General features: G+C 48.2%; 1 protein-coding gene across 6 annotated transcripts in view; it reads right to left on the reverse strand.

Annotated features, from left to right (window-relative positions):
- The window catches only part of PECAM1 (platelet and endothelial cell adhesion molecule 1), a 66,166-nt gene that overhangs the window by 16,026 nt on the left and 22,764 nt on the right, over window positions 1–27,376 (reverse strand). The window contains exons 6-14 of one of the 6 annotated variants that reach the window (XM_068976438.1): window positions 21,161–21,409; window positions 19,041–19,316; window positions 14,760–15,047; window positions 13,283–13,390; window positions 11,679–11,706; window positions 10,918–10,994; window positions 8,357–8,410; window positions 6,924–6,986; window positions 396–452 (exon numbers count right to left, since the gene is read on the reverse strand). In XM_068976438.1, the coding sequence (XP_068832539.1) occupies window positions 396–452; window positions 6,924–6,986; window positions 8,357–8,410; window positions 10,918–10,994; window positions 11,679–11,706; window positions 13,283–13,390; window positions 14,760–15,047; window positions 19,041–19,316; window positions 21,161–21,409 (1,200 nt within the window). The remainder of the gene's footprint in view (window positions 1–395; window positions 453–6,923; window positions 6,987–8,356; window positions 8,411–10,917; window positions 10,995–11,678; window positions 11,707–13,282; window positions 13,391–14,759; window positions 15,048–19,040; window positions 19,317–21,160; window positions 21,410–27,376) is intronic. The other 5 variants (XM_068976440.1, XM_068976439.1, XM_068976441.1 and 2 more) reach the window with 5 other exon arrangements.

A 27,376-nucleotide genomic window follows, 5' to 3' on the forward strand; every position in this document is an offset into this window, starting at 1 on the left:
CTGTGTGAGGAGCGGGCGAGGCCCCTGAGAAGAGGCAGGCAGGACTGCGCTGCTTCTGTCCGGGTCAGGAGTGCCCAGAACGCTGTTGGGCACCTCGTGAGCACACAGTGGCTCCAGGACACGCTCCAGTCCACCTGGCCCTTAGCTGGGTGTGAACGATTGAGCCTCTGTCTGCCTGGCATGCAGCCTGTCCTCCGTAAGTGTGCGTCGACTACATAAACAGTACACGTGGCCACTTTCTCAGGGTGGTGGGGAGAGACCGTCGATAACTCCAGTGCAACTCTGCACTCCTTTGTACCTTCTTTCCCCGGTCCACACCCGAGATCCCATGGATGAAATTATAGGAAGTGCCCTCCCCCCGACTCAGGCTGGGAGTGTAGGGGACTCTCACTCACCAGGATCAGCTTTCCGGATTTCACTGTATACCGTCTCCGTGCCCTTTGTGCCCAGACCTGGAAAGGGGCCAAGCACAGGTCAGCAGCCAGGTCAGCCACTGCTGAAGCAGGAGAATGTTGGGGTACCCCAAGAAAGGCGGTGCCCCACGGTCCACCCCCTGGCCGGCCCCATGAGTAGTGTCTGCAGGGGCCCCTGGCGTCCTTGTCACCACCGAGCCCAGCCCACTTCCTGGAAGATCCTGGTCTCTCAGCCTGGAAGTACGAGACTGACAGGCCACTGTGGGACCCTGGACCCTGGGGGTGTGGGTAGAGGTGCCCCCCCATGCAGATCTGGAGTCTTCAGCTCTGCGGCCCCCTCCCTCCTTCTCTGCCATTGTGACCCTGTGTCCAGTTGCTCTGCCAGCCCTTTCCTGGGAGGCTGGGATAGGGTCTTCCAGTCACCCTTGGGAAAGTCTGGGTTAGAGCCTGGGCATCACTGAAACTGTAAGGATCAGCGGAGACCCGCTCACAACACTGGACAGCTGGGCTGGTTGATTTCAAATGCCGAAAATCTTGGCCTCAATGCAGATTCTGATTGAGATGGTCCAGGGTGGGCCCTGGCATTGGTCTTTTAAGAGCTTCCTATGCATGCTCAGTTGCTTCAGTCATGTCTGACTCTTTGTAACCCCATGGACTGTAGCCTACCAGGCTCCTCTGTCCACTGGATTCTCCAGACAAGAATACTGGAGTGGGTTGCCATGCCCTCCTCCAGGGAAGAGCTTCCTGGGGGGTTCTAATATGCAGACAGGGTTGAGATCCTCTGGTCTGGACTTTTCCTGAACAGCAGACAAGATAACCAACTAAAGGTGTAGATTACTCCCAGAGGAGACTCAAGGGTTCGGGAGACAAAGAACGCCCAGTACGGCCATCTGTTTAAATCAATGTACATGCACAGGTTGTGTATACACACATGTGCACACACTCACAGTGTATCTACACACATTGTACACACACTCACACCCTCAGGATGGAACCTGCCACTTCCCTCTCAATTGTGCAAAGGACCAGGAGGCCTTATTGTAGAAAAACGCCTGGTGCTCTGTGGCCAGGATTCCCCCGCTACAGATCAGGAAATGGAGCTCCAGACTGGGTGATGCTTCCTACCACCATGGGCAGTGCCACTTGGATGTCGCCCTCCTCGGTGGCAGATGGCCAGGGCACATACACTGATTCTAAGTACACCAAGATACCCTCAGCTCACCAGACTCCCCTCTCCCGTGGCCTGGCCCTGCACTCCTGCACTGACTGCAAGGACCTTCTGTTTTGGCCCATTCCCCCTCGCCCTCCAAGCCCCGGGACAGGCTTTGCTCCTACCCTTGGGCGCACACATCCTCACACACCCATATCCGCCCTTACATGCGCCCCTCTTCCCCGGGGCCGGGGCGGTCTCACGGGCTCCCGCAGCACTTCGGGGATACTCGCCCAAGGCACTGACACGGCTTGTCTCCACAGCCGTCTCCCTGGGGGACCCCCCGCTCCTCTAGGGCAGCGTCTTGGGTCTTCTGCTCCTCCAGATTCCAGACCCTGCACATCTACCTGGAGGCATCTATAAAGTTTGATGGGACAGTGAAAACAACAGTCAGTCTCCCTGCAGGGATCTCTGTCTCAGACCTTCCGGAAGGCTTTACATGATCAGCCTGATCGTTGAAGATTTAGGTCTTAGGATGAAAATCACCATCATTCACTATACACCAAATGGTGGCGGTTCCTAAGTCATGACCTGAATGCCAGGAGAAAGCTTGGGGGGCAGTTCAGTTTGGCTGCTGAACTTGGGGCACTCAGGGTGTTAGGACCTTGCAGAAGGCATCATAGTGACTCCCCCAGGGCACCAACAGCAGAGTGGCTGAGCTACAAGGCACCCCCACACCGGGACACCTATCTTTCTCCAAGAGGAGAGCAGAGATGCCCACACCACTCTCTCTTCGTGGCACCAGACCTGGGGGTGTACAGGGGAGCTGCAGTGATCCCCATGTCTGCTAGGGCGTGAGGGGGTGGTGTCTACCCCATCCCTGAGGGACTCTCCACTCAATGTCAGGCCTGGACACGTCACTCATTCAACACGGTCCTAACACCTCCTGTGTGCCAGGCACCGTGGAAGAAGAAAAGGGAATGGGGACTTGGCTCCAGCTTTCGGAACTCCAGGCTCCAGGGCCGATGGGTGCAAAGAGTGCTGGGATAGAGGCTCTGGAACACTGCACACTGCACGATGCGCTCCTCCACAACGGGGCCAGCAGAGGGAGGGAAGGGGCTGCGCAGCCAAGCCTGGGGGCCTGCACACTCTGGGGGACTCCACCATCCCCAGGCACATAAGGGGCTCCCAAGGAACCTCTGGTCACCTTGGGGACACTCTGACACCCTCTGGATCCAAGGAGCTGCACTTGGCTCCCTTTCATCCCATCACTCGGAGCATCAGCCAGGGCACAGAGGGGTTTCACTTCTTGGTTGAGCTGTCAGAGTTGCAGCTGTCCCAGTGGAATCTCCCCACCCCCACCCTCCGGGCTCCCCTGGCCATGTGGACGAAGTCTGCAGCTCACTGAGGGCTTCCCGCCTCCTCCCGCTGCTCGGTGGCAGCAGCTGCCCGCTAATGACTAAACCAGGCCAACAGGCTGTTTGTCTCTGCTGTCAGGGATGTTTCCGGAGGGGCTTTGTTTGGGCTTCTGTTTTTCTCTGTTCAACAGAGAAAGAGATGGCTTCAACGTCATGGGGTTTTCCCAGCAATTGGTCTCAGAGCAAACAGGCAGCAAACCGGGATTTAACGAGTTCCTTCCCACCCCTCCTCCACCTGCGAGTGACCACTTGGGCAGCCGCCAGCCACGGTTGGAGCTGGACTGGTCCCCTTTCCTTCCTCCATCCCGTCTGTAGAGGAGGGAGGCCTAGACAATAGGGAACTGGGTTGGCCAAGACCAGGTCAAGTCTACCAGTGGCCTTGAACCCACGGTCTTCTCCTTGCCTAGTAACGCCCCACCCACGGGAGACAGCAGGCAAACACCATCCTGGGCCAGACTCCCCCACTGTCCCTCAGTTGTCAAGGAGGCTGGGTCCAGAAAACAACTGGAGTCTTTTAGAGACTTCCCATTTTCACCCCAGACTGCCGAGGCCCCCGCAGCCTACTCAGCACCTTTGTGCAAACTGGGGAAAGTCCCCCCGGGGGTTCCGACCCCGCAGCTGCATGACTGGGCATGAAAACACCCTTGCTTCATCTGGTCCCGGGGATCCTCTTGTCCCTTCAACCCCTCCCTCCCTACCTGCAAGCAAGAAAACCAGATGCTGCCAATGTGGAAAGCCTCCCCAAGGAATGGAAAACAGATGCTTTTCCGAGGACAAAGCCCTGTTTCCTTCTTCCTGCTTCAGTTTCCTGCAACCCAGAGCCTTCGAGGCCTCGTATAGAGGCCTCACCACTCCACCTCGCTTTGGCCCAGCCAGCAGGGTGGGGCCTGGCCCTCTGGGACCAGTATGAGAACCTCGAGGGGCCAGGGACTTCCCTGGTGGTCCAGCGGCTAAGACTCCAAGCTCCCAGTGCAGGGGGCCCAGGTTTGATCCCTGGTCAGGGAACTAGATTCCACATGCCGCAACTAAGAGTTCGCATGCCACAGCTAGAGATCCTGCATGCTCCTGCAGGCTGCAACTAAGACCTGGCGCAGCTAGGCAAATAAATAAATATTTTAAAAAAGAGAGAGAGAGATCTTCAAGGCCAGTGCCCAGGGCAATCTCCGTCTGCTTGAGTGCTTGGTGAGGCATGCATGGAGGACAGGGGGCTTTTTCCCACGCACATGCAGCCCTGGCCTCTTGTTGCGGTTCCCTTTTCCTTCCAAGCCTGAAGCCCCCTTAGGAGGAAGTGAGCTGTTACTCATGGGATGGAGCCCATGAGGCACAGGGATGGAGGACCTCAGGCCAGACCCAGGAAGGCTGGCAAGGAGCCTCCCTAAAGTCCCACCGGCCACAACCCACCCAGACCCGGTTCTGAGCCGCAGAGCCCTGCACCACACCCTCTCAGGCTCTCACTTTTAACCCGATTGAACCAGGCTCCCCCTGAGCCTGTGCTCCCAAATGCAGGCATCATGAACATCCATGTGGTTGTTCAGTCAGGAAACTTGTAGAAATTCCGTCTCCCTCATCCTTGCCATGAATGTCTCGTCCAGGGCTAACATATATCCAGAATCTATCTCTCCTCTCCTCTATCTCTCCGCTCGCCTGGCTTCAGTTTTTGTTCCTTTTAATCCACCCTCCATACCAGCCCTAAGGATCACAGAGTCACTTTTAAAGAGGAAGTTGGCTGCTTAAAGTCTTCCAAAGGCCCCCAGTCTGCTCTCGGTGGACTAGAATAGAAAGAGAACTTTGGCGGCTCCGCCCGGTCCTTCCAGCTGCGTCTGCCTTGGCTCCCTCTCGCTCGCTCTGCAGACATTTAAGGATCCAAAAGTGTCGCTTAAGGATGCTGTAAGGTCCTCTTTCGGATCTTTAAATGAGCCGAGCCCGAGCCCACCTCCCACTGCCCTGCACATCTCCTAGTCCTCCTGGCCCTCCTTCCTCTTGGCGGGGCCACCTTCCCTGCGCCCTTCAGGCCCCAGCTCAAAGGCCAGCCCTCTGACCGGCCTTCTGGGACCAGCCAGAAGAGGCACCACCTTGCAGGCCTTCTCCTCTCTCCCCACTCTTCCCGCAAGCTCTGACTCTAACCCGATACCATCTGCTCATCGCTTCCTTGTTTCCCTGACTCCCTCAGAGGCTACACCTCCATGAGAGGGGGCACCGCGTGTGTCAACCTCACCGCTTGTGCTGGGGCTGCTCCATCACAGCCTTTAATTTGTTAACCCAGCAAATCACTTTACCATGAAACAATAAGAGGGAGGGAACTTCAGGCCGGCCGTGGCCCCCACCTCTGTCCCCATCCGACCTAGATATAGAACTGGGACACCCTCTGCAGGCCAGCAGATGGGCAGTATCAACTCCAGGGGCCAGGCTGACTGAGACTTACGGGCACCATGGCTCTGTGGGGCAGCACCCAGCCGCAGGGGATGGCCCTGCCTGGAAGGTTCCACACCCACATCTGCAGACATGGTACCTGGAACTGAGCTAAGCAGAGGAGGAAGGAAGGACCCCCAAACTCCTTCCAGATGATGGAGCCAGAATGCCCTCACCGTGTGGCTCTGGCTGAGGTGACAGAGGTGTGGTCTGCAAAGCAGCCCTGGGTGTGCCAGGCTAAGTGAACACGGTTTGGCCTCAGCCTCAGCAGGAAGCGGGGTGCTTGGCAACAGTCCTAATGAGCTTCCCAGCAGGGCAGGAAGGCTGGATGGCTGCTTCCTTGGTGTGGCAGCCTCTGGGGGAGCTGAGGAGGCTTAGTTGGATATGCATGTCTTTTTGTGGTGCCAGAAGCAACTGAGATTGATGTTCTAGCACTTGCTGCGGACTTAACTCACCATGAGTCAGTCTCCCCAGTGCAGGACCAGAGCCAGGGGCTGGTGCCCCAAACCAGCCTGCCCAGGAGAACCACACACAGAAAAACAAAACCCAAAGTCCAGGTGGTTCGGTGGTAAAAGAATCCACCTGCCAGTGCAGGAGACCCAGGACATGCGGGTTCAATCCTTGGGCTGGGAAGATCCACTCGAGGAGGAAATGGCAACCCACTCTAGTATTCTTGCCTGGAGAACCCCGTGGACAGAGCAGCCTGGCGGGCTACAGTCCATAAGGCTGCAAAGAGTCGGACACGACTGAGCAGGCACACACACACACACACAATGCTGGTGCCATTGTTTTCCCATGAAGAGAGTCTCTGCTTTCAAAGACCTTTGTCCCTTAAATAGCCAAGCCCTTGCTTACTCCTTCAAAGACGCATTTCATTTACACAAGCTCAGTCCGTAAGCAATTTTTTTTTAAGGAAGGTTCTAGACTGGGGCAAGGGGGCTCCCTCTGGAAGAACACCCAAACGCCCAGGGGTGAGGCAGCCTACAGTCTCTCGACACACCGATGTCTTAGCACCTAGTAACTGCTCAATAAAACACACCCATCTTTAGTTGTATGATAAATAATAATGCTAAAGCTGAAACTCCAGAAGTTTGGCCACCTCATGCGAAGAGTTGACTCATTGGAAAAGACCTCGATGCTGGGAGGGATTGGGGGCAGGAGGAGAAGGGGACAACAGAGGATGAGATGGCTGGATGGCATCACTGACTTGATGAACGTGAGTTTGAGTGAACTCCGGGTGTTGGTGATGGACAGGGAGGCCTGGTGTGCTGCGATTCATGGGGTTGCAAAGAGTCAGACACAATTGAGCGACTGAACTGAACTGAACTGAAATGATAATGCAATTGTACATCTCCAAGCCTGGACGGGGGTCACTGCTCCCACCTCAGGCATGTTCAGCCCGCCTGTCTGCTGGCCACCTCCCTCCTGAGTGACAAGGGTGACTAGACTCTTGTCCCGGAGCTGTAGCACAGTCCAGTCCAGCATCTACAACCAGAGAGCATGATGTGGGGGTCCCTCACGGGCTGGCAGTACCTCGGTGAGGCTCAGGGGAGGTCACTTCCACTTCTGTGTACTCCACGTCCAAGGTCAGAGGCTCTGCTCGAAAGAATCACAGCAGCCTGTGGTCAGACAGGGTCTCCTTGGGTTGGGGGAGGTGGGGCAGGGACTCAGGCCGCATTAGAGTTTTCTGCTCAAATGATCAAATTAATTGGTATTTTTTAACAGGGAAACCAGACACAGGGTTAACGTCACTCTAAGTGGGTGAGAACACTCTTGAGAGTCCCTTGGACTGAAAGGAGATCCAACCAGTCCATCCTAAAGAAGATCAGTCCTGGGTGTTCATTGGAAGTACTGATGCTGAGGCTGAAACTCTAATACTATGGCCATCTGACGCAAAGAGCTGACTCACTGGAAAAGACCCTGATGCTGGGAGGGATTGGGGACAGGAGGAGAAGGAGACAACAGAGGATGAGATGGCTGGATGGCATCACTGACTTGATGGACGTGAGTTTGAATGAACTCCGGGAGTTGTGATGGACAGGGAGACCTGGCATGTTGCGATTCATGGGGTTGCAAAGAATCAGACACGACTGAGCGACTGAACTGGACTGAATTGAAGTGGGTGAAAAAACTCAGGCTGAGTGAGGCAGTGAGGAAGCCTGCGCTCCCAGGATGTGGAAGGACCCTCCGGGTCAGGTCCCATTGTTACCACAGTGAGCGGACTTGCAAAGTAGATACAGAATCCAGCCAGCATGGGTCACAGCAGTTACCTCTAGAAGCCCTCTCCTTGACCACAGGCACAGAACGCTTTCTCCAAGACAGTGAGGATCTCAGGAAATGAGGAACAGGACCCCAGCCTCAAAGTGCTTGAAGAGTGTGAGGCATACGCATAGGAAATCCAGTTACACCCAAAATGGAACTTCCTGATTTCAGAATGGACTACTAAACAAGTCAGGAAGCTTTCCCTTCTCTTGAATAGCAGAGGCATAGGGTGTTTTTTCCAATATAGAGTTACTGCAAATCATCACACTTTACACTTTAATTTATACAATGTTATATGACAAGTGTATCTCAGTAAAGCTGGCAAAAAAAAATAAAAGTGCTAAGAGGCTGGGGTGGGGAGGAATACACATAGTAGAAATGTTCTTTTTTCTCTTTAAGGATGATGGATAGATATTTATTGAATTGCTATTGTTTAAATTTTATACATGTTATAAACATTATTTTGTATCTACTAAATGTCTAATAAAAATGAAAAATACAAATAAAAATGAAATAGCACTGCCGCTTACTTTTAAGAGAAGTAACAACAGACACTAGATAATGTCTTTGGAAAAACCAAGAACCATCTCTATTTAAGAGAGGTGAGGAAACAGCCATGGGGTCTTAACAATTTTAGTTCTTTTCCTAGGCATCTTTGACATAAAAGCAAAGATTTCTAATTTTTTTAAAAATTAGATAATTACCTTTATTTTCATTTAATGGCTTCATTGCATGGTTTCCAACATCTTCATTGAAACCTAGTTGAAAAACAGCAATCATTGTGAGAGACCATGGAGTTCCTAGTTTTCTACATAAATTGTAAATGACTCAGTGCCACTAATAAGAGAAGTCCAGGCCAAATTCTTTAGTGTAGTTGGCAACCACAGTGTATCTGGGTTCTGAATACCCTCCCAGTGCCCCTGGGCCCCATCCAACCCACCGTGTGGTGTCTTTCTAAAACTGGTGTGATGTCCGATTTATGAATGGTTCAAAATTCAGAATTGTTCACTAGAAGCAGTTTCAAAGGAAATTAAGCTTAATTCTAGAAGGGATGAGCCAGTGACAAGAAGCATGAAGGATACTGGTGAAGTAACCCTTTCTATCTAGAGAACTGGGTCCATGAGAACATGGTTTAAAGATACTGCAATACCTCAGGCTGCCACTTGGGCATGGGGAAAGTTCTTTGAATTTTTTTTTTAACCAAGTTGTTCTTTATTAGAAAGAATTCTTATGAATGCTATAAATACTATCCCTGAAGAGCACATGGTTTTCCACTCCATGTCATTATGTATTTACTAATTATTATCATGATTACTGGGCTTCCCAGGTGATACAGCAGTGAAGAATCCGCCTGCCAATGCAGGAGACGCAAGAGATGTGGGTTCGATCCCTTGGTCAGGAAGAACCCCTGCAGTTGGACATGGCAACCTACTCCAGTACCTGGAAATTTCCATGGACAGAGGAACCTGGTGGGCTAAATCCCATAGGGTTGCAAAGAGCAGGACACAACTGAGTGATTGAGCACGTATACATATTGTGATTACTAACATATATTTATAAGCTAAAATAATCTGTGCAGAGAAAAAGGTAAGAAGAATTGTAGCATTTCTTGCATTTTGGAAATTTGAGAGGAAATTCTATTTTAATATAAGTATCAGTATTTAAAGTATCATATATTTGTGCTTATGTATGTTAATCGCTCAGTCGTGTCCACCTCTTTGCCACCCCACTGACTGTAGCCCGCCAGGCTCCTCTGTCCATGGAATTCTCTGGGCAAGAATACTGGAGTAGGTAGCCATTACCTTCTCCAGGGGATCTTCCCAACCTAGGGATCAAACCTGCACTGCAGGCAGATTCTTTACCCTCTGAGCCACCAGGGAAGCCCATACTTATGTATACATAATACATATTACCAACAGAGCCCACTTTATACCAGAAAGAGGTATTTTCTCTATAGGATTGGATTACTTTTTGCTAAATATTCACCAAATTTTTCTGAACGGAGTTTCTCAAATGACATATTTGCTCTCTTCTCTTTATTGGCACATTACTTTAATTATGACAAATATTTTACTTTTTAAAAAGTTTGTGGTTCTGTACAATAGGAATTGCTCCTTTCTCAAAAGATTTCTCAAGACTTCCCTGTAAAGAGGGTATTCTAAAAATTTCTTATTTTCTGGGACACTGTTACAAAATTTAAAAAGAACACCAGTGTTCAACTCCCAAACCTATCTGGGACAGAACTCTTCGTGTGATGTAATCATGCCCTCTTCTGGGAAAGAGCCAGCACCCTTGCTAAGGGCTTGAATAATTTTCTCCAAGATCTAATGGGATTAAGAACTCCCTGGGGCTTCCCTGGTAGTCAGGTGGTTAAGAATCCACCTTGCAATGCAGGGGACACCAGTTCCATCTCTGGTCTGGGAGATGCTCCCACGTGCTGTGGGGCAGCTAAGCCCACGCACCACAACTACTGAGCCCATGTTGAGCAGCTACTGAAGCCCGCACGCTCCACAACAAGAGACACCACCACAATGAAAAGCCTGCACATCACAACTAGACAGTAGTCCCCACTCTCCATAATGAAAGAAAGCTTGCACACAGTAATAAAGACCCAGTGCAGCCAGTAACAATTAAAAAAAGAAAAGAAAAGAACTCCCAGGATTGGCTCCCAGTTGAGCTGACTCTCAGCTTGCAATGAACCTCACAACTAAGTATTCTTTGTACCACTTCTTTATTTTAAGTACATCTACTAACAGTGAGATCTTTAAATGCGCTTCCCATTGTGGCAAGTTTGAAATTGCCTTGTGCTTGCAAGAAATAATTTCATCTGAAATGTTTTACCAGTGCCTTCATTTCATAGCTGGTTTCTATCTTACAAATGGAAAATGATTACACGTGGGCAGTGTCCTGTGTTTGAAAAGAACTCACGTGGTTGTCCGCAGATTGTAATTACTCTCCACCTTTCGTTCCTTGGGATATTTAAAAGGTGGTGAAATTAGAACACTATGTTCTGCCTTTCTTCTGACGCTTTTGTTTTGCTTCCTAGCCCACCACCCAATGACTGATTAGATTAGGCGCCTCTGCCTGAAGCCAGAGTTTCCCGTTCAACCTCACCCTACCGCCCACGGATTTCTGCTTCTCAGAAGGATAAGAGATGGGAGCAAGCTGGGAAAAATTATTTTTTTTAATAAATTTTTAAATTTTAATTGGAGGTTAATTACTTTACAAAAAAATTGTTAACAACCACACAAAACCATGACAGTACCATAACGTCTGTCGGCTTCAGTGCTGGCATCTGACAATGTCTTCTCATTGTTGGAGTTCAAAAGCGGTACGGCTGGCCTTAAATCGAAATTTAAAAAAGGAAAAAGAAATAACATTTTTCTTGGCTCTAACTCCAAACTAACAACATAGTCAAAGAAAGAGCATGAGAAAAACCAGGAGGACTTTTCTGCAATGAGGAAAATTTTACTCTCTTATTGGGAACTCATGCTTTCTTCAGTTCTATGATTACTGGACAAAAATCTTTTTGTCATTGAAATCAGTGTCCGGACCAAAGGAGGCTTAAACAAGAGGAATCCTTTATTGGGAGGGAGGGGATTCCTTATCCTGTGTTAATGTTTTCTCTCGAGAACAGAGAGATAGTTTCCATATTTGGGGAGTTTAGATCTCAAGAACAGTAAGAATAGTACACCCATTGTTTAAGGAAATTCTATTTTGCCAATTAAGTTTAAAAATTTTTAATTCCATCTACCACCAGGATAATTTCATAAGGAAATGTGTAGAAAGGACATGATGTCAGAATATAAGCCATTACTTCTCCTGAAGGACAGTTGGCAGTCTTACACACCCACACATACCCACACACACACACACACACACACATCCCTCCATAGCTCATACTCAAGGTCCTAAATTTTTTGAGTTTGCCAAGAACCACGGAAGACTTCCTAATGACAGAAATCCTTGCCAGACGAGTCTATCCATACCCACAGATCAGCCTCCCCTCTTCCAAAAGACACTGACCTGGACATCTCCACTGGCATCTGCTTGGCTTTAAAAGACAAAGAGAAGAACCAAAGTCAGAATAAAGAACCCACATCCACATCAGATGGGAACACTCATTTAACCATATTGGACTTTTTTTTTTTTTGAAGACTGAACATCCATAAAAAGAGAGAACAGAAAGCCAAATATAGTCACAGTTTTTTAAGAAGGAAAACAAACAAATAAACAAAGCAGGTCTTCTCTTGGTCTTACACCAAGAGAGTTCACATCATTTTCCATGAAATTGGACATTTCCACTGTTTCAACCAGGAGCAACTTCCCTTCGTGGAATGTGGCAGAGAGCAAGATCATAGCACAGGAAACAGATGAGCCAGATAAATGAGCGACTATCTCTTTGCTCCAAGACCTTCCCCAAAGTAAAGGTTACATCAGTCCCCGTGCTTTGAATCCCAAACTGGCCTGAGACAAAGGCCAGACTGACCCTGAGGAAGCGGTTTGTCCTGAAGACCATTTTCCCAGAGGGGCTGCCCCCTTCCTGCTTTGAAAAAACCCCGTCTCATCTCATCTGGTCCCTCCTGTCCCCGGCAGCAGCCCCAGGGGTCTCCAACAGAATCTGCTTTACCTCAAAAAAAAAAAAAAAAAAGTTGCAGGGCTTCCCTGGGGGGTCCAGTAGTAAAGAATCCGCCTGCCAATGCAGGGGACGTGGGTTCGATCCTTGGTCCTAGAAGATTTCACATGTCTCGGGGGCAACAAAGCCTGTGCGCCACAACTACTGAGCCTGTGCTCTAGAGCCCACGAGCCGCCAACTACTACCGCTGCTCACTCTAGAACCCCACTCTGCAACAGGAGAAACCACTGTAGTGAGAAGCCCGTTCACTGCAACAAAGAGGAGCCCCCTCTCCCTGCAACTTGAGAAAGCCTGTGCAGCAATGAAGACCCAGCAGAGCCAAAATAAACACAATTTGAAAAAAAGGCATTTCTTTCTGTGCAGACTTTACTGATGCTGTGCCCTTTTGCTTGAGTCTTGCTTAGTTGACTGATTCCTCAGTGTCAGTGGCTAATCCTGGCTTCCCTTCTGTACATGGATAACCCCAAGTACAGGGTAGAAATCATAGCACAACCAAAAGATTGACCAGGAGGAATTCAGTGTGTGGGGCTGGGGTGGGGAGGGTGTCTCCACTCACGCCCAACTCTACCAACTGTAGGGCTGCTGCTGCTGCTGCTGCTGCTGCTGCGTCGTTTCAGTCATGTCCGACTCTGTGCGACCCCATAGACGGCAGCCTAGGTGTGGCCAAAGCCCCACACAAAGAGCTACTTCTGATCACACGTAGATGCAACCTTCCCCCCAAATTCGTCTTTTCCTGGGAGCCCAACTCGGAAAGCAAAGGCTTTCACTCATGCCTGGCTAACTCCAAAGAGGAGTAAAAGCTCATACCCACCAAAGGCAGCATCTTTGGTTAGGAAGGTGACACCCCGGGAGGAAAACAAGTGTCAGCAGCCACATGCCCTTGGCTCCCACTGGACCAGGGCACAAGCTTCTCATGAGGCTGAAGCCCGTCCCCTCCATGGCAGGTTCCCTGGCAGGGCAGCCTGGCAGGATGGAATGAAAGGACTATGCTCACCCTTGGCTTTCTTCAGAAAATAGCATCTGGCTCCAAGGACCAAGGTGGCAATGATCACTCCGATGACCACCACTGCGATGAGTCCTTTCTTCCAGGAGGCAAGATAGACTGGAAATGAAAAAAAAAAGAAAAACACTTTTAAATATATATGTTTATCCCTCTGCCAGCAAGAAATAGTACAACCTTAAGCAACAAATGGGCTTCCCTGGTGGCTCAGATGGTAAAGAATCCACGTGCAATGTGGTAGACCTGGGTTTGATCCCTAGGTCGGGAAGATCCCCTGGAGAAGGGAACTACTAACCACTCCAGTATTCTGGCCTGGAGAATTCCATGGACTATACAGTCCATAGGATTGCCAAGAGTCGGACACAACCGAGCAACTTTCATTTCACTTCGCTTCACTTAAGCAACAAATAAGAGTGATTGCTATATCCTTGTCACTCGTGTCTTTCACTGAGCACCTACCTCTGAGGGACTCTGTAATAGGCGCAGAAATGTTTGTTTCTGCTATAGAGTCAGTGGTGACCTGAGGGGACCAGAGGACTGAAGAAGATGCTTTTTAAGCTGTCTGTTCACCCCTCTTCCCTCTCTATATATCATCCTCTACCCGCACACGTGGGCCCCTCTAACTGTGTCTGTTCTGCATGACCCACTCCCCTCAACCATAGGCAGTCCATGGATAGACACTTGATCCAAGTTGGTGTCTCTGCACCAAGAAGTTTGTAATGAGGACTGTGTGAAATCCTTCTGAAGGGAAGGGAAGTGAAGTCGCTCAGTCGTGTCAGACTCTTTGCGACCCCGTGGACTGTAGCCTACCAGGCTCTTCCCTCCATGTGATTCTCCAGGCAAGAGTACTGGAGTGGGTTTGCCATTTCCTTCTCCAGGGGATCTTCCCGACTCAGGAATTGAACCCGGGTCTTCCGCATTCCAGGCAGACGCTTTAACCTCATCCTTCTAATTCCTTATAATAATCACGTCATCTTTCATACTTAACTTGAGTGGACTTTTGTTCAGTTCAGTCGCTCATTCGTGTCTGACTCTTTGCGACCCCATGAATCGCAGCACACCAGGCCTCCTTGTCCATCACCAACTCCCGGAGTTCACTCAGACTCACATCCATCGAGTCAGTGATGCCATCTAGCCATCTCATCCTCTGTCATCCCCTTCTCTTCCTGCCCCCAATCCCTCCCAGCATCAGAGTCTTTTCCAATAAGTCAACTCTTTGCATGAGGTGGCCAAAGTACTATGGTATTGGAGAAGACTCTTGAGAGTCCCTTGGACTGCAAGGAGATCCAACCAGTCCATTCTGAAGGAGATCAGCCCTGGGACTTTTGTTACCTGCCGCCAAACAGCCTGGTGGATGTTGGTCCCTTGGCCCACAGCAAGATGCACTAAGTGCCCAGCTATGTCCTCTTAGATGTGCTTTCTGGCCTTGAGCTTGCAACTTACACTGCATTCTGCTGTTGAGACCTCTTACCTCTGATGGTCAGTGTGTTGCTTTGGATCACGTGTTTGGAAAGGTTGGCTCTGTTGGAGGCCGTGCAGTAATACTGTCCCTCGTGCTCTTTGCTGGCCGTGTCCTCGTGCCAAATGGCCAGCGTGGCATTTAAGGTTTCTTGGTGGAAGGGTTTGCTCTCCTTTCCTTTGTAAAACTTGTACGTGATAGGACTGGATCCTTCGCTCACGGAGCAGCGAAGCACAATGGGCATCCCAGACTCCACCTCCTCCTTCAAGAGGATAGAGAGCTTGGCTTCATCCACTGGGGCTGGAAGGCAGGAAAAGGATTAGTGCTGAGCAGAGAAGGGGAGGAACATGACACGGCCGCTGGTCACGGCCAGTCTTCTGTAATCATGACTCAGACTGGGACTTTGCCCTTTACTCAAGTCTCTTGTGTTAGTTTTGCCATACATCAACCCCACATTCTTGACAGTTCCTCCTCCAGTGAGCCCAGAAGGGCAGCAATGGACACCTGTCCTCACATGCTGATTAGACACAAGAGGCTAGGGATACCACCCCCACCCCTTCATTTACCACCTCAAGTGTTGGGTTGGACTTAGATGTTATGGGAAAACTCGAACAAACCTTTTGGCCAATCCAGTATTACTGACCACTCAGCTTAACTATACAATTAGCTTATGTGTCCTGTTGGGGTCTACTCTGCTTAACTCAGATGCAGGGCATTTCCAGATCTTACGAGCAAATAACCTTGACACACTGCCTTCTCTAGCTCTTGTCCTATCTTTCTCCTCCTCTGAATGATCTAAACCAATTACTTTCATGTCCTTATTTCCCACTTGCTTGTGAGCTTGGGACCCTGAATTCTGTCCCTCTGCTTCTGAAACTGCACTGCATTTTTGGTTTTGAAGAAACTCCAAGGTCACCTGATTCCCAACTAACTCATCCCCGGGTTTCCTGCAGGTCAAATCCATGTTGGATGTTCTTCCTGTCTGTCCATCCTTGGCCTCCCTACAGCTCTCACTTGTCACCCAGCCCTTCCTTTGGAATTCAGCTACCCCTGGGCTCCTGCGAAGCCTCACTCTGATTCTCTTACCTCCTCACCTGGCGCTTCCTCTTTATTCATCAATTTTTGCTCCCTACATTAGGACTTTCTGCAAAATTCAGTCCTCAGTTTGCCATCTCCCTTCTCATCTTTGGTGATTTCACCTACATGATAGCTTCTATTTGCACATTTAATGCATAAACACACAGCATCTAAAGCTTAGATACATAGTTCTAGTCCAGGTTACTCTCCTGAATTCTGTGTCTTGACTTTAACCTGTGCATTTGCACCAAGAAGCCCTGCCAGCCTCTCACTCCCAGCAGATCTGAGCAGAACTCACCTTCCTCCTATAGCCCCTTTTATCCCATGTTTAGCCACCAAAATTCTGAGCCTAAACTGTCTTCCCAAGTACATTACTATTAGTGGGAGAATGAACTGATCAGCAGACCAAGATCTGATTTATGAACCACCCTCTTGTGAGTGCAGGGGGTGGCCAGACCATGGAGCTGCTGATCCAACAAAAGGGAGCACCTGGCCTGGTGTGGGATGGCAGGAGTCGATCACAAGGAAGGCTCCTGAATGGTGCAGCCTGACCTGACAGCCTCTCTTCTTGTGAAGCACAAGGAGGTGGTGACAAACCAGGCTTAGGAGCCAGAATGCCTGGCCAAAATTCCGAGCATTACTGGCTACCAGCTGTTTATCTTAAGCCCTAGTTGCCTCGTTGTAAAATAAGGATGATATGAATATGGTGCTTACATGGCTATTGTAAGTGTGAATGGGACTAATTTACTAACATAGTTCACACAGGGTTGGACTTATTATCGGTGCTCATAAACATTAGCCACTAATATTGACCCAGTTTATTTTCTTAATTCATTGATTTTTGGTAGCACTGGGTTTTTGCTGCTGCATGCAGACTTTCTCTAGTTGTGGTGCAAGGGCTTCTCATCGAGGTGGCTTCTCTTGTTTTGGAGTGTGGACTCTAGAACATGTGGGCATCAGTAGCTGTGGCCCACGGCCGAAGTTGCCCCGTGGCACGTGGAATCTTCCCAGACCAGGGATCCAACCTGCACTGGCAGGTGGATTTTTAACCACTAGACCAGAGGGGAAGTCCAATACTGACCTGCTGAAAACCAAGAGTTTCACATGGACTTCTACGTTAGCGTCTTAAAGCACTGTAAGGTTTAAAGCCCCCACCCCTTCTAACTGATGGGACCAGCAGGTGAATCTTCCCAAGAACCAATTCTCAGCATGCCCTCCTTCCTTCTTCTAGCTCTTCACTGCACACAGGACAAAGCCCCAGCTCCTCTGACTGGCAACTGGTGCCCTAACAGTTAGGCTCAGTTACTCTACAAGTTTATATCCAATGACTCTCCATTCCCAAACTTACTTTCCAGTCATCCATCCCCAGCCTTTTGAGCTGCCCCATGGAGCCTTTTAATCACCTATTTGACTAGGCTAGAGACCATCTTGAGCCCTCTCTGCCTATCCATCACCGAGTCTTAGTTCCTGGCCCAGCTCTTCCTACTCAAGCTAGACGATATTTTCATGCCCTTAATTCCTATTATCATCACTGTAAGGAGAGTTAATAATGTGTTGCCTGGTGACATTTTTTAAATATTTATTTGCATTATTGTTCAAATACGTTAAAATGTTTCTTCACTATTTAACCAGGAGATACAAAGAATGTATCTTCTTTTTTTTGTTGTTATGACCTATGGCGTGAGGTGCTTATTAGCTACCAATGCTAATTTGAGAAGTACAGTTACTCAATGAAGTGAAGTGAAAGGCACACAGTTGTGTCTGACTCTTGGTGACTCCATGGACCATACAGTCCATGGAATTCTCTAGGCCTGAATACTGGAGTGGGTAGCCTTTCCCTTCTCCAGGGGACCTTCCCAACCCAGGGATCAAACCTAGGCCTCCCACATAGTTACTCTTAGGCTATACATTAATAGTAGGAGGAATCGGGGAGTTCCCTGATGGCTTAGAAATTAGGATTCTGGGTTTTCACTGCAGGGGACATGGGTTAAATCCCTGGCCAGGGAACTGAGATCCTGCCAGCCGACTAGTATGCCCCCTCGAAAAAAAATTATAGGAGGTATCACTACCCAACTCAAGATGTCCACATGGCACGTGTAGATAAGCAGTCCTTAAACAACAAGAAGGAAGAGGAAGCCTTATTAAGCTTTTTACAACAAGATGCAGAACATCTCAGAGATGCAAGTAATGGCACTCCTAAGACCTTCTGAAAGGTACAAGACCAAGGCTCAAGGAAAATTATTCACCCCAGGACAATGGTATATTTCTCTTGAGTATGAGAGTCCCAGTGACTGTTAGCCTGCAGCTCTGACCGCTGAGATTTCCACACATGACAGAATTTGCCCTGCCAGGGGTCCAGCGTCCATGGTAGAGAACTCTGGTCTACATTTCCCAGAGAGGACTGTCAGCTCATCTAAAAAGGGACAAATGGGGACTTCCCTGCTGGCTCAGTGGTAAAGAATCCACCTGCCAATGCAGGATATGCAGGTTCGATCCCTGGTCCGGGAAGATCTCACATGCTGCAGAGCAGCTAAGCCCGTGTGCCACAACAATTGAGCCTGTGCCCTAGAGCCCGGGAGCTGCAACTAATGCAGCCCAAGTGCCTAGAGCCGTGCTCTGAAACAGAAGGAGCCACCGCAATGAGAAGCCCACAGACTGCCACAAAGGGTAGCTCCCACTCACCACAACTAGAGAAGAGACGCTCAGCAGTGAAGGCCCAGCACGATCAAAAATACATAAAGAACACTATAAAAAGGAGCAGATGGAACTTCCCTGTGATCCAGTGGCTAAGACTCTGTGCTCCCAACGCAGGCGGCCCGGGTTGGATCCCTGGTTGGGGAACTAGATCCCGTATGCCACAACTAAAGATTCTACATGCTGCACGTAAGACCCAGCACAGCCAAATAAATAAATGAAAAGGAGCAGATGCTACGGGAACCCCAAAGCACAACTTTTGTGCTTCCTCAAGTTGGGACACTGTACTCATATTTCAACAGTTCATTTGAAAGTTTCTGAAAATAGATGATGCCAGCCACGCTGATAACCACCAGATATTTTCCAGCCCCAGTTACTTGGGCTTTGGTCCCTCTTGGCACCTGTCATGTTTATGGACTTTGCACAAGTACCATCCACTTCTCATGTCCACTCTCAAACCTTTGAAAGTGTGAACTAAAACCGCAGTCCCCCGTGGATTCTTCTCACAGCACAGAGGCTTACCTATCACCTTGACTCGCAGAACTTCGCTGAACATCTTGCTGTGGGAATGGCAGTTATCTGCACTGCACCAGTATTCTACATCTTTCGTGGGTTTATCTCGGAATATTGCCGGCTCATTTGAGCCCACGCTCTGATTCGCCACAGGCTTACTTGTGTTTGAAAGCTGATAAAAAATGGGCGCCGTTCCATTTATGGACTGACAACTGACTTCAATGGTCTGTCCTTTTATCACCTCAGACCTGGAGTCATGAAAAATACTGGGCTTGGAAAGCATTTCTAGAATGACAGAGGGAGAGAGAAAAAAACAATCTGAGACAAAACATCCAGCCCAAGGTGTTCCTTCTGCAAACTCTGGGCTTGGCTTTCTCTATCATTGCTCTAATTTAAAATGCCTGCCTGGACCCAGAGATTGCCACACTTAGTGAAGTACGTCAGGTAGAGAAAGACAAATATCATATAATGTTGTTTATATGTGGGATCTTAAAAAAGGGTACCAATGAACCTATTATAAAACAGAAAAAGATTCACAGATGTAGAAAACAAACTTATGGTTACCACAGGGGGAAGGGGGCGGGGAGTGGGAGGGATAAATTGGGAGAATTGGATTGATATGTACACACTACCATAAATAAAAGAGGTAACGAATGAGGACCTATGGTATAGTACAAGGAACTCTATGCAGTATTCTGTAATGGCCTATATGGGAATAAAATATAAAAAAGAGTGGATATCTATTATGTATTACTGATTCATTTTGCTATATAGCTGAAACTAATGCAACATTGCAAGTCAACTATATTCTGATAAAAATTAACTTAAAAAATAATAAAATAAAATGCCTGCTGCCATATCTATCTTTAGGGGACTCCTTTAAGATTCTTGAGGAGAGAGAGGGAAAGAGAATAACATAAACAAAAAAGGATGACACATATTCAGGAAAAACATTATAACCCCCTAAATATATGCTTATATGTTCACATGTCTTATGCACACATACACACACATTCACATCTCTTTCTTTGTATTGAGAAAGATAGAAGAAAAATGTAAAAACAAAAATGTGTAACAAGTATCCAACAATATATTTTAAAGCAAATTCTCAGTGCCTCAGCCTGTCCTGATAGTAAGTTTCATGCCTCAGAAACAAGAATTATCCTAGGCCATTATTTAGAAATTAGCTTATTTATAAAGCTAATATGATGAAATGACCTCCTCACAAGAACTACAACAACACAAAGAATTGCAATGGAATGACCCACATTTGTCTTGTATGTTATTTCCTTATCCGGTAGACGACTGCTAAAATCCTGCTTCGGTTGAGACTAAATCCTGAGTCTGGATTTACACCGAAGGCTCAACTGAAGGACCATGACTATTGAATAAGAACAGTGACAGTGACAGCTTGACATCCCGCTTCTCAAAGTGTGGTCCGGGGCCCAGCAGCACCAGCATCTCCAAGACGCTGGTTAAAGACACAAAACCTGACCCCAATCTAACCTGCGCTGTAACCAGGTGTTTTGTGCACATTCAAGTCTGAGAAGCCAGGGTCTAAGTGGTCCAGATATCTACTTCTACCCAGTAGGGGGTCCCAGCCAAGAGAAGAATCAAAAGCTGGAACTTAGGGACTTCCCTGCCAGTCCAGTGGTTAAGACTCCAAGCTTCCACTGGAGAGGGTGAAGGCTCAATTCCTGGTTAGGGAACTAAGATCCCATTTACCAGGCGGTATGGCAAAAAAAAACCCCTAAAATCTTAAAGCTTAGCGTTGACTAAGCAGCGTTTCATCCCTGACCCTTTGGGTGAGCACCTGTTCAAGCAGCAGAATCCTGTGGATTCGGAGGCCACTTCATCAGCATGCAGCCACAACAAAGCCACACGTGTGACTTTTGCCAACGACATTGATCCTGATGCAGCTCACCTGTACCCTGAGCAGAAACACCCACTTGCTGCTATTCGGCCTCTTGTTTTCACTCCTCTCTCCCCAAATCCCCATCCCCTATCCCCTGGGTTTTATCCTGCCTCAGTCTGAACCATCTTCAGACTAGAGAAGGTGGTGGCTGGAGACAAATTCCCTTTCTCCCATTCAGTCCAGAGGCTCTCAGGGCCAGTGAGGACACACTCACCACACACAGTTATCTGGACTGTGTTGCTTCTCTTGACCACCCTGCCGACGCCCGCCACACAGGTGTATAATCCACTGTCCCACTCTGCCACTCTCTTGCTGAAATTTTGAGTCTGCGACACAGTCATGCCTCCCTTCTGGATGGTGAAGTTGGCCGGAGGTGCTCCTGGGATGGAGCACCACAGGTTCAGATTTTCGCCCTGGTCCAGATGTGTGGCTGAAGACTCCAGCTTAGGCTTGGAAAACAGCTCTGAAAAGAACAGTGAGTGGGAATGGGGTGAGATGTTTGTGGGTACCAGCTCCCCCAGTCCCCTGTATGGAGAGGACTGTGGCCCAGGTGCTTCTGGGAGAACCAGTTCCCCACTTCCTGCCCTAAGTTTCCCTTTGCTTCTCATGACCCTGATGATCACACAATTCACAAGCCGGGGTTCATTCTTCTCCTGGGATTCCAATGGCAGGTTTGCCTCCTTCATTAACCCAATTTATCTTACAGACACGGATTAGAGAACTTTGGCAGTTTGTAACGTGGCAAGTAATGACTCAGGCATTCACTTGTTTATTCATCCCCTCATTCATTTCATCCCCCTAGTATTTATCTCAGGCCATCTCTGTGCTTGGCAGAGGAGAGGCAGCAGTAAAAAAAGAAACAGTCCTTGACTCTATAAAGTGCTTAAGTCTCATGGGCGACTCCTCAGAGTGTTTGCAGTAGAGCCTATAGAGGGGACATGGAACCTAGGCTTAAAGAATCAGGAGAAAACTCCTGGGGTAAGTTATCCAGGCGAAGATGGAAAGTATCACAGGAACAGAAAATAACATATGGAAGGTCTGACAAGAGGTTCAGGCACCTGAAAGTTCAGGCAGCCTGGGACACTGTGGGAGAAGAAAAAGAAGGCTTGCAGATCTTCAGGGAACTTGAGAATCACATTTTTAAAAGTGTGGATTATACCCTCAGGACAACGGGAGCCATGGGCAGTCTGGGTCACAGGGATAGCTTCAGACGTGTTTTGTAGGGAGATCTCTGGAAGGAGAATGGATGGAGTTGGAGGGGCCCAGACTGGAAGCAGGAGGGAATGTAGTCTGGGCTTGAAGCACAGTGATGCTGTAGAGCCGGGGAGAAGCGGCAGCTTGCCCACCATTCCTCCAGCACTTCCCATGGAGGAGCATGAAGACGCCACCCGAAGCCGCCCAAGGCCAAGTGCTTGGTAAGTTTCCAGATTCTATGCTACTGGAAGGAGTTATTAGCATCATAATGTAGATTGGATATCGAGAGTGCTAAAGACTGTGGTTGACTTTCAAGAAGTTTCATCGATCTCCTAATACAAATATTCCCTGAACAATACCAGTATTTTATAATAATGGTAAATGTTTTCAGCCACAGAGGAATTACTAATTAGCCACTTAACCTTTGCGGACTTGACTTCTTCATGTAAGCAAATGTGCACTGACTCCATGGCTATGACCCTTGAAGCAGAAAGAAAAAGGAGCCGGTGGCCCTTGAGACTATCTTCGTATTGAGAAAGAGACGGAGACGTGAAATTTCCCCTAGAAAACCTCCTTAGGGGTTTGAGGACGCAATCAGGACTCAGGGGTCAAATTCTACCTTTGGCTCTAAACTTAGGATTTGATCTGCCATACAGGTTTGGAAGTAAAAACCAACACTGTCGTGGTCATCACTGATATTCCATGGAGGGAAATGGAAGTCATTTCCATCATAATTATAATCAGTACTGATGTCTTCTTAGTTTCCTTGATAGAGAATAAAATAACACTGTAAGTCAGGTGATCTCCTAATAATTAATTCATTGAGGCACATTCCACCCCTCCTTCCTTCCATATAATGAACATCGACTTACCTCTTTTCAGATCACCATCAAAAGCTTGAGGTTAGGGGACTTCTCTGGTGATCAAGTGGTTAAGACTCTACGCTCCCAATACATGGGGCCTGGGTTCAATCCCTGGTCAGGGAACTAGATCCCACATGCCACAATGAAAAGGGGCAACTAAAATCCAGCATGCCACAACGAAAAGGGGCAACTAAAATCCAGCATGCCACAACTAAGACCAGGCACAGCCAAATGAAATAAAATGAAATAAAACAAAGCTCTAGGTTAGGAGTAGGAAAAAAAGAAAGAAATTGACCTCCTTAAGGGTCTTACAATCTCATTGGACAAATAACAAAAAAGTTAAAATAAAAAACAAAAAACAAAAAAAACACCTCAGGAAGAATCCCACAGAAATGATTCCACACTAAAAAATAAGTAAACAAAAATGCAAAAAATACAAAACATCTTGCTGGGGTAGGTGGACAATGGTTTAGCGTTAAGAATGAGATGTTGTTAGGGAATAATCTGTTTGTAAAGGAGTGTCGTAAACAGAACTGCTGGACCATCACTCGGGTTAATAAGGATGTCTTTTGTTCACTCGCTGAGCAAATATTTACTGAGTTCCTATAACATGCCAGGCTCTGTGCTAAGTATCAATGTTGTCAGATGCATTGAGCCACAGACCTTCCAGAGCTCACCCAGGATGATGGAGACAGATGCTAAATCTTTACAGTGACTGTTGACCTGTACACAGGAGAAGAGTGTGATGGGAACTGAGATGTGATCATGGGACTCTTCCTGGGAGGTTCCTAGAGGGAGATTTGGGGCTTGGTCTTTAAGGACAATAGAGGTCTTCCAGTGACCAAGCAGAAAGAATATTCCAGGCAGAGTCAGGTGAGATGTTTGGAAGGGGCTGGAGTCAAGGTGAAGGTGTGTATGTGTATGTGTGTGCAAGCATGTGTGTGTGTGTGTGTGTGTGTGTGCAAGCATGTGTGTGTGTATGTGTGTGCATGCGTGCGTGCTCAGTCATGTCCAACTCTTTGCGAGCCCGAGGACTGTAGCCTGCCAGGCTCCTCTGTCCATGGAATTTTCTAGGCAAGAATACTGGAGTGGGTTGCCATGCCCTTCTCTGGGGGTTCTTCCTGACCCAGGGATGAAACCCAGGTCTCTTTCATCTCCTGCACTGGCAGGCAGGGTTTTTTGTTTTTGTTTTTGACCAACTGAGCCACCAAGGAAGCCCATAAAGCCCAGGAATAATGAAGTCAAATAGGTGCTTCTCCCACAGGTTAGTCGAAGGATGAATTAGAGCAGAGATACTTGGGGAACCCCTATGACATCCTGCTGTGAGGGGTCAGAATGAGGGTGTGATTGAAGAGATGAGATGACAGGACAGAGTCAGGAGTCCTGGCAGCACCTGGGTCTGAAAATGTGAACAGTGAGAGGTGATGGAAACCCACTTTCAAGCCAAAGACAAATTACTAGTTCGATGATCTTGATGTCCAAAAAATTACTGTGAGCCTCCAACATCACTTTATAGAACCACTCATAGAGAGGCTTAATACCAACAGGGGAGTGGAGAATAGGCTGCAGAAGTGGGCCTGGAGCCAGGTCCAAGGGCTTGCAGCTCTTGAAGGTGGGGGAGTTGCCTGCCAGCCCTGGCACGGCTCCGGCAGCTCTACATGCAGCAGGAGCACAGAGCATCAGACTGAGGGGATGGGAAGGGCCGGCCAAGCCTAACCCTGCGCTTTCTTGGGTCAGGGAGCCTCGCCTTCTGATTGACTCAGCGTGACTCAAACTTCTGATGTGGGATCAGCTACAACAATAGTATCTTGTGGTCCAAAGATGCCTCATGTTTCCCTAAAGTAGCCTGGTCTGAGGGGTTGGAGTGCTGCTCTAAGCCCTGAAATTGCCCTTGTGTATGCCACGTGGTCCCTGCTGCTCCCATGACCATACAACCATCTCTTTAACAGAGCTGATCATTGCATCACATTCTCATCATCTATTTATGTCTGTGAAATTCTTCAAAGCTGCATAGGGCAGCTCCCTAGGTCCCCAAAGTAGCCCAGCACACAGAAGGTGCTCAATATATGTTGAACTAAGTACTGTTCTCTAATAAGATAATTATATTTTATCTAAAAAAATATATGCCATCAAAATATTTGCCATTATCGATAATAAACTAAATAGCTAGCAGGAGCCAAGCTGGTATAGACCAGCAGGATCCAACACCTGCCAGTCACCTAGCTGGGTTGGTTGGCAGCCTACCTATGATACTGGGGACTGTTGCTGTGACTGTATAGTCTCTGTTGACACAGAGGAGGCTTTCAGTAAATGAGCAAATGCATGATGAATGAATGAACACTTTCACTTGGGAACCAAAAAGTGCTGACTCTCTCTGCCTCTGGAACACTGTCACCCAATGCTCATCTGTTCATCCAACAAATATGTATTGAAAGCCTACTGTATGGCAGGTACTGTTCAGCTCTTAGCGATATAGCACCAGATAAAATAGATAATACACTCACCACCTTAACATTCTAGGGCCTAAAGATATTCAATACACAGGGAAAGGTAGAGTACATTTTTCTCTTTTTTCTGGTAAAAGCTGTTTTGAAAAGTAAAATCAGGTAGGGACCTCCCTGGCCATCCAGTGGTTAAGACCCTGCGCTTCTCGCAGCACTGTGTGTAATAGCCAGGACATGGAAGCAACCTAGATGTCCATCCACAGATGAATGGATAAGAAAACTGTGGTACATTTACACAATGGAATACCACTCAGCCATTAAAAAGAATATATTTGAATCAGTTCTAATGTGGTGGATGAAACTGGAGCCTATTATACAGAGTGAAGTAAGTCAGAAAGAAAAACACCAATGCAGTATACTAACACATATATATGGAATTTAGAAAGATGGTAATGATGAACCTATATGCAAAAGAGACACAGATGTATAGAACAGTCTTCTGGACTCTGTGGAAGAAGGCGAGGGTGGGATGATCTGAGGGAATAGCATTGAAACATGTATATTATCATATGTGAAACAGATCGCCAGCCCAGGTTGGATGCATGAGACAGGGTGCTCAGGGCTGGCACTGGGATGACCCTGAGGAATGGGATGCAGAGGGAGGTGGGAGGGGGGTTCAGGATGGGGAACACATGATGTACACCCATGGCTGATTCATGTCAATGTATGGCAAAAACCACCACAATTGTAAAGTAATTAGCCTCCAATTAAAAAAGAAAAAGACCCTACGCTTCTGCTGCAGGGGGCGTGGGTTCGATCCCTGGTCAGGGATCTCAGCTGCAGCAGGGCAACTAAGCCCGCGTACTGCAGCTAGAGAAGCCAGAGCACAGCGGTGAAGACTTGTGTCTGTGTGTGCTCTGCTGTGTCCAACTCCTTGCAACCCCATGGACTTCAGCCCACCAGGCTCCTCTGTTCACGCGATTCTCCAGGCCAGAATACTGGAGTGGGTTGCCGTTTCCTTCTCCGATGAAGACTTAGTACAGCCCCCAAATTAAACTAAATAAATAAATGAAAAGTAAAGCCAGGTAAAGAAGAAAGGCATCCAGGGGAACTTCCTAAGTACATGGGTTTGGAAATCTAACAGGCCGGTGGGTAACTCTTGCTCTGCCACTCAGCAATCCTGTAATCATTAGGTGAGTGACCTGACTTCTCAGCTCCAGTTTCTACATCCATAAAGCCAGCATCATAATACCTACTTTATGGCATAATTATGCGCTTGAAATGAAAATGTATGTAAACCAGGCAAAGAGTATTCAACAAAGAGGAACTGTGACTATTATTTTTGAGTCTACCCCTGGGTGTACTTTAGAAGGAATGATGCTGAAGCTGAAACTCCAGTACTTTGGCCACCTCATGCGAAGAGTTGACTCATTGGAAAAGACTCTGATGCTGGGAAGGATTGGGGGCAGGAGGAGAAGGGGACGACAGAGGATGAGATGGCTGGATGGCATCACTGACTCGATGGACGTGAACCTGAGTGAACTCCAGGAGTTGGTGATGGACAGGGAGGCCTGGCGTGCTGCGATTCATGGGGTTGCAAAGCGTCGGACACAACTGAGTGACTGAACTGAACTGAACTGAATGCTTTCTTGCTCCTGACCCTGTCTTAGGACCTCCACAGGGATGTAGAGATCTAGCACAGTACTTGGCACAAAGGGAAGAAAAATGTGACATGATAACAGAAACATCGGCTAACACCTGCTGAGTGCTTACTCTGTACGCGGCTCTGTAGGAAAGGCGATGGCGTTTAATCCTTATAACAGTCTTGCAGTGCTATCATCACTCCACTGTCAGAACTGTGGCAAGGAGACGGTCAGTCACTCACTCAAGGTCACAGATGTACTGAGAGGCCCGGCTGGGATCTGATGG

This window comes from Capricornis sumatraensis, chromosome 8, assembly GCF_032405125.1.
Source record: "Capricornis sumatraensis isolate serow.1 chromosome 8, serow.2, whole genome shotgun sequence".
NCBI lineage: Eukaryota > Metazoa > Chordata > Mammalia > Artiodactyla > Bovidae > Capricornis > Capricornis sumatraensis.